This window comes from Prunus persica, chromosome G1 (assembly GCF_000346465.2).
Source record: "Prunus persica cultivar Lovell chromosome G1, Prunus_persica_NCBIv2, whole genome shotgun sequence".
In the NCBI taxonomy this organism is placed as follows: Eukaryota; Viridiplantae; Streptophyta; class Magnoliopsida; order Rosales; family Rosaceae; genus Prunus; species Prunus persica.
The window spans coordinates 34,902,985-34,910,670 of NC_034009.1; the positions used below are offsets into that span (position 1 = coordinate 34,902,985).

The following is a 7,686-nucleotide window of genomic DNA, read 5'->3' on the forward strand; positions in this document are numbered from 1 at the left end:
CAAAGTGAGGTTTGAACTCAAGTTGACTTTTGAAGTTATGTTTCAAAACAAAACATTTAGTATGCTATCGTTCCTCTCAATAGAAAAGGTCATCTTAAAAATAAAAAAAAAACACTCGTACAGCCAAAAATTAATTTCCAATCGAAGCAAAAATAATTACTAAAATTCAGACTGCCAAGATAACATGAATGTTGGAATTTCTCAACCGTTGATCTAGTGGGCTCGCAATTGAATCAATGGCTGGTAGTCAGCCACCAACGCATGGACGAGTGTTCTAATAGTTAAAGAAAGGCCCAAACTATTAACGTAAAAAGCCCATATGAAAATATCGGACTGAAGAATAAGTGGAAAACTGCCAAAAACAAATGCGGTGAGCGTGGATCGAACACGCGACCTTCAGATCTTCAGTCTGACGCTCTCCCAACTGAGCTATCCCCGCAATTGTGAACACAGTTACTTCAAAATGCTATTTATACATCGTAAAATATTTAAGTATTAGTTATTTTCTTCTTTACTGTCAACTTTGTTAAGAAAAACTAATTATATATTGATTTGAAATATACAACTCCTCTTATTTGTAGCAGAATCTAAGTTCAGCAAAACCAAATTATAATAATAATTGAACAAACATAAAGGCGTAAGAGAAGAATTTTCTTTTGGCTTTGTTCTTTTTATGAACCTCAAAAACACACTACTTCGCGTTCATCAAATGCAACATCTAACCAGCCAGGAGGCTTTTTTTGCTTGTCAATGATAGACTCAAAAGCAAGACAAAAAACAACAAACATAGCCGAAGAGAAACAGTAAACATCTGATGCAGATTGCAAGTATAGTGAGTGCAAATCACTTCCATTTTTCCATTAGAAACTCTTCTTCCAAAGGCACGAGAATTACTTTCACATATCTGAATTCTAAACTAAAAGTCCTAGGGTACTGTGCCACGCCGTAACCCGACTCTTCGGTTGTTTGATAAAGAGGCAACAGATAAAATGATAATACTGTGTAAAAAGATGTATCAAGTATACAAAGTGCATGGCATGGGGTGAATAGTCTTCAAGATGATTGGTTGGAGCCGAGGGTGGTGATCGCCGAGTAAACCTCCCTTACAAAGCAAAAAGGCCGTTGAAGCAACTAAGCACGCAAAACAGGCCTTCTATTCCCCATATATGTGAGAAAACTCTCAAAATTGGTGAAATGTAGAAATTCATATCAAAGAATAACTATCTATCTACCTATCTATCTGTTCAGAGGCTCTAATTGAACTTCCATTCTTCCTGAAGTTTGTGATTCTTTCTCTGCATGCACTCCGTTCGGGCTCAACAGATCAACAGAGTCATCTTCCTCCAGGTTCCCCAGCACCCAATTGCTTCTTCCAAAACTTCTATCCCTCCTTTGTTGTTTTTCACGGTATTCCAGATACATAACTATCAATGCACCAATCAAGAACCAAATTATTAAAGCCCAATTAAGTCCATGAACATTTTCACCGTCATATCTATCTCCTAAATGCTTCATTCCACTGAACAGTGCTGCAATGCCTACAACAAAGGCACACCTTCCACCGATCACATGAAAGTACTCCCAAAGAATCCTTTTGGAGGAAACCTCCTCTCCATGAGCTGGTCTCTTAGGCCTTAGGAATGCATTCACTGGTTGTATACACGCCAAAAATATCGCAGTAATCCCAAACTTAACATGCAATGAGCTGACATAGAAACCTCGAAGTTCAGCAACAGCAAAAAGAAGGGCAAGTAGGACGATTACCAAACCTGAGTACTGCAAATAAACATGAATCTTGTACCACCCATCACCCTTAACATGTTTTAAGTATCTAGCCGCCAGTATTCCACCAGGAAGCAACATACCCCAAGCGAGAAACATCATAAATCCATGTACAGCTAATACCGGCTGTAAATCCTGCTCCGCCTCTGCAGAACCACGCATAAGAAGTACCCTAATAGGCCTACTGCTCGTAACAAAATGCATATTTTGTTCACTTAGATGCTCATCTGTCCATGTAGAACCCATTGCCCAAATAACTTTAAGAGGAGTAGTGCGATCAATTATGTTTCTACACTCCGGTCTATCACTCTTACCACATGATGGATTCAAGGGGCGGGTGAACTCGAATGAAATGATGCCATTTTCTGACCTGCACCTCACGTAAGTCAAATTCTCAATTGTTGGATGCACACTCGAGGCATCCTTTCCATCAATCCAATAAGTGTTTACCCGCCCTTTGCCAATGTTATCAATCCAACCCACATAAGCATAGCTGTTTACCATTCCCCTGCCAAATCCTATTGCCAAAAAACCGCTCTTCTTCTCACCACGAACAGCAATAGATATCGACTTTTCTGACAATGTCCAAAATAACGTAACTTGCTGATCATCCAAAATAACACTGTTATTATACATATCAGGCAGACCCCCATCAACCACCTGCACTCTATAACCCATTTTCTGCTCATAAAGAGATTGATAATACACTTGGTCTGGAGTATTCCTATCTGGTTGCCAAACCAATTCCATGGGACTGGCTTGAACTCCTTGAGCTTTAGGCCCTCCTGCATAAATAGTCTCGGTCACATTCCTCAGGGTAGCATTCCCACCAAGCGGGTCTGAAGTAATGTAGAGCGCAACATTGTGCCCTGCTTGTACAGAAAACTTGACAGGCACCCCTCGTTCCACTCTCAACATCGGAGCCTCTTTCTTGTTAATGTACAAAACCTTTGAAGGGTTTGGAGGGTTTGGATAATGCAATGCCGGGCCAGAAGTAACCACAAGTGGGGCATTGGCATCGGCGATGATGAGATGTTGGTCCTCCTTGTCTTCTGCATCCAGTGGACCCAAACAGTCATTCACATGCTCAGAAACATTCAGCACCAAATGCCCAAAAACCACAAGCCTTGGTCCCCCATGGTTTTGAGGAAGATAGTGAGGCTGAAGAAGATCCGGGGGCCTTATTGGCCCCAACGCCCAAATCACCGTCATTTTCTCTGTATGGTTCACCGGCAAATCGTACTTCTTGTCGTCTGATATCAACGGCCTCTGGTACCTAATGAACGACACGGCGTCCCTCCTCTGCCCATAAACCAATTTGGTATTGTTAACCTCGCCATTCTGGCCGGGCCCTTCGTATCTCGTATCCGGGCAAACCCCTTTCACCTCACCATCCTTGTACAACGTACACTCGCTGTACTTTGTGATGTAAAAATCATTCACAAACGGCAGGCCGTCCTCTTTAAACCCGGTGACGGCGACATCGGCTCCAAGCATGAGCTCCGAAGTCGAGTTCGGGCTGGACCACCCAAAAGCCATGTAATTCATAGTCCCGGTGGCGGCCTCCAACCCAATATCAATTATATTCTCTTCAGAAGTCAATGTCCATCTAACCCTGTAGTTCTTCGACAATACCTTACAGTTCTCCAACATAGTCGGCTCCGTGTGGACCCGACCCGTCCCGTTCCCCGAACCGGTTGCGCTCGACGGCGACGGTGAAGGAGCCGGGTCGGACGATCCGCTTCTGAAATCGCCGAGAATCACGTGCCCGAAGTCGGAGGCGGTGGGGCGGTCCCACACGGCGAGGACCTGGATCCGATCCCAGGTGACATTGTCCCTCAAACGCACCGTAAAGCTCGCGCTTTTGTAGGTCTCGTTGAGTTTCTGATCGGAGACTACGAAGCCGGCGCTGAGGTTGGTGAAATCGGGAGCGGCGGCGCCCCACCATTGGACGTCGGAGCCGGGGAGCATGTCGAAATCGGAGACTTTGAAGGAGCAATCGTCGATTATCTTAATTGAGCCTCGGAGCTGGTGCTGTACCATTTTGAATTCGGACTCGGAGTTGACGAGAGGGCTGGTCTTGGGGCAATTGGAACCCGGATCGGCATGGCAGAATGTGAGGAAGAAGAGGCTGAAGAGAAACCCTAGGATGTTGGGTTTGCGAGGCATGAGGGGTGCGAGATCCGGATCCGATCGGATCTATTTTGTGTGTGGGTTTGGATCCGAATCACTGGTTCTATTCTTAATATGAATTCAGAGATTAAAAAGGGATAGAGAGAGAGCGGAGGAGGGAAATGATAAAATCACCTGGCGGTGGTCGGAGAAAGCGGATGTGAGGCTCGCCGTCGATGAGCTGTGTCCTTTCTTTCTGTTGGGTGAAAAGAGTAAAGAGAGAGGAAAATGGGGTGACTCGGTCGGCAGGAACAGAAGACCGAGAGAGCTCGACGTGCGTGAGCTTTTCATAAAGTGGTTTGCCAAGTTCTTTTTTGATTCAATTTCAAGGAACAACTTTATTTCTTTTCTCTTTTCGGATCCGAAACATAATAGCGTGCCAGGTGTTTTCTATTTCTCTAAAAAATTTTGTTCTTCTATATATATAAAACAAAAGGTAGAGAATGGTGAAACATTCAAAATATCAGAAAATGTCCTTGGTTAATGCAAATATTAAGAATTGAAATTATTAATTAAATGAGGATAATATGATAAATTCACAATTTTTTGTATTAAAAAAATAAAATTAAAATTAAAAGAAAATTCAGATAATGAATTCTATTTTTATAAAACACAAATATTCATTATCTTTTTTAATTTTAAAATAAATTTAAATTTTTTTAAAAAAAATCTCTCGCATGCACGTGCAGAGACACTAGTATGTATTTATGGTTGTTATTTCGTTTTTATATAAATAAAAAGGGAATTTGTAACTCAAGTAGTATATTAAACTAATCTGTAAAAGAATATAGTTGGACACAGGAAAGAAGGGTACGGACATTGTAACACTAAATTGCTTGTGGAGTTACATTGCAGCTGAATTTTGGGTCGCAGATGCTTCGTGGGGAAAAAAAGGAAAAATTTAAAAAAAAACCTCGGAAATGCCAAAATATCCCGAGATTTTCGCAGGATGTTCGGTGGAAGCAGCCCATTTGAACATCGTCAACGCCGCTCAACGTAGACAATGGGACTAGCCAATCAGCAAGGGAGACGCTTCCTCATGGTTACTAAACTAAAAGTGCTTTTTTTTGTTTGTTTTATGTTTATGCAATCGGTGGAAGCAGTCTTGATTTGTTTATGCAACACAGACAGAGACTAGAACATCTGAAAAATAAAATTTATGCGGTCACTCTTATACACTCGGGATTCTTGTTTAAGAATGATGATGAACTGCATTTGTCATACTGTATGCTCAGCAACAGACGATGACAATAACAGAAGAGTCTTACAGCTGAGTCCTATAGAAGAGTGATAGTGTAGCTGCTGCTTCTGCAAGCTTTCCCCCATTCCCGCCCACTGTCACTACTCTGTCCAAACTTCATAAAATTGGTGATTCCTTCAACAAGATTCAACTCGGCATCGGCCTTTCAAAATCATGGAAATAGGTTTGTGACAAATGGAATTACAAAGTTACAAGTAGCATAAGACACTAACACTGAACAAAGTTCCATTCATTAAAGGAAATGACATGATAAAAGCAATCTTGAGCAGATGAAAGGAAAAATCGCCAGCTACAATATCACTGTGCGTAAGATAAACATCACAAAGACAAGGACTCTCTTTCTTTTCCAAGGCATCTCTCATTCAGATTCACAAACAGACTATACCTGTAGCTCTAAACTAAGTCCAGCAGCCATAAGCGAACACCTCTGCCCCCAAAAGATACATAAATAGCTAAATACAAAACCACCGATGATTGATCAAAGAATAAGTAGCACATCTATATATGGTATCAAATAACTGTTAACTTCTATGAAGTTCAAAAATGTTAGAGATAGAACAAGAATGCATCGATCTGCTGCTGCCAAGAACGAGGCAAATGATGATGCTAATGAGAAAGGGGCAATACAGCACTAGAGTCAAATTAGTGAGGAACAAAACGCATTGAAAGAAAACGTCATGAACTTTTATTGAAACACTAACTGCAATAATATACAAGAAACTCGGGGCTACATAACCGGTTAAGGTTTCTGTTACAAGCAAGCAAAGAGGAAAAAGTTAAAACTAAAACAACAATTCTTTTGCGAAAGTGTACAGAGAAAACTACCATGTCTCACACTCGAATAGTCTACAAATATCCATCAATCTTTTGACAATTATTTTCTTTCAATTAGTACTCTGTCCATTCTCAACACCGAGACCATACAATACACCAGCATATTTCTCAGCTGTGCCACCGAAAAAGGTATCCCTCAATTTCCTAAACGTACAAGCTGTAAGCAAACTGTCTGAGCCTGCTTGATGGCACACACCAACTCTTTCCACTTCCAACAATTCTGCAAGCTTGTTCAACCCACCATGAAGGCTATTGCAGAACTTCATCAAATGCTTGATATCATACACCACTGGGAAGAAGGCCTTGATCAATTCAAAGAAACCCGCTTGGGAGTCGGGCAAACTCAGACCAGTCAATAGCTTAAGCAAGTATCCAAAGTCATATCCACTATGAAAAGTAACCCAATGCACTTCAGCATTCAATACAACCCCTGAAGACACCAAAAGCTCACCAAACCGCTTCACATCAATTCCCTTCTCGTTGTTCTTCTTAAAATCAATCCCACATTGCCGCAGCAACTCAATCGAATCGCTAGCAAAGATGTCTTCGCTTACATTGAACTCACGGAAATTGAATTGCCAAATGTATTGGTTCTGGGTATCGAGATCAGGAAGTTTACCATTCTTGTCAGAGAAAGTGAGACCCAATTGAATCAATTTCAACATATCGACATTGTCCTTCAGGGTCTGGTAGTTATAATCATTGATGTTCTTGAAGGCCCCCACCGGGCGAAGAACCACACCGGGGAACTCGGTGTCCATAGCAACATAATTATACGTCCCAACAATCTCACGGATTATAGCAAACTCTTCATCAAGATTATCACTCCACACTTCTCGGATTTGAATCGAATCCCCTTTCGGTAAAATCGACATTTCCAATATATCAAATCAAGCAACAGGACGATAAATACTATTAAACCCAGATCTGTAAACAAAGCTTAAAGAGTTCAAGAACTCCCAAAAGAGAAAACCCCAACTTGGTTCAGTCCAAAACGACGGCGTTTTAACGCTTCAACCAGATCTAGACCAAACCCAACAGGTTTACAATAAAGGATTAACAAGCAGTCAAGAACCTCAGAACCTGAACTGGATCTTACGGATTGAGCACCAAAACAACAGCGACTTTGTGATTCCACTGAGATCTGAAACGAAAGCGATAAGAAAACCATAAATCAGCGACGAACAACAGCACTTAGCTATGGTACAAGGCAGAACCTTGTAAAGCAAAGATAATTGGAGAAGAAACTCGGAGTAAGTTAAAGATCTGACCTTTGATTTGTGGAATTCAGGCCTGAGATTAACAGATCTGGGACTTGAAAACAGTGATTTGGTCTTCTGCGGATAAAACTTCTAGGTCAACGGACCCAGAGATAAAGAGAGCGAAGGGACTGGGGAAGAACGTGGTTTGAGACCTTTACTAGGGTGGGTTCTTAACGACTGTGAGGTCGCAGCCGAAAGGAGAAAGTGATGTTGCCAAGGAACGGATGAAGGCCACGAAACGCCGCCGTTTTGCTCCCCAAATGCACAAAACGACCACGTTTCGTCTTCCCGTGCTTTGTTCAGGATCAATAATTTGCCTTTTGTCAAATACTGATGAGGGATAAGATTAAGCCGTAATCTGATAAAATTTTATGA

At 41.7% G+C, this 7,686-nt stretch overlaps 2 protein-coding genes and 1 non-coding gene across 3 annotated transcripts; all 3 read right to left on the reverse strand.

The window, feature by feature from the left end:
• TRNAF-GAA lies at positions 367–439 on the reverse strand. The gene has a single exon. It is a non-coding gene; the product is annotated as a tRNA-Phe (tRNA).
• Positions 639–4,346, reverse strand: LOC18791856 (cytochrome b561, DM13 and DOMON domain-containing protein At5g54830). The gene has a single exon (XM_007223993.2). The coding sequence runs from the start codon at positions 3,949–3,951 to the stop codon at positions 1,237–1,239; it is 2,715 nt and encodes a 904-aa protein (XP_007224055.1). The 5' UTR covers positions 3,952–4,346; the 3' UTR covers positions 639–1,236.
• LOC18790464 (probable CCR4-associated factor 1 homolog 7) lies at positions 5,878–7,686 on the reverse strand. Its single transcript, XM_007222456.2, has 2 exons — positions 7,321–7,686; positions 5,878–7,193 (listed from the first exon to the last, which is right to left on the reverse strand). Exon 2 carries the CDS (start codon positions 6,922–6,924, stop codon positions 6,100–6,102), a length of 825 nt encoding a protein of 274 aa, XP_007222518.1. The 5' UTR covers positions 6,925–7,193; positions 7,321–7,686; the 3' UTR covers positions 5,878–6,099.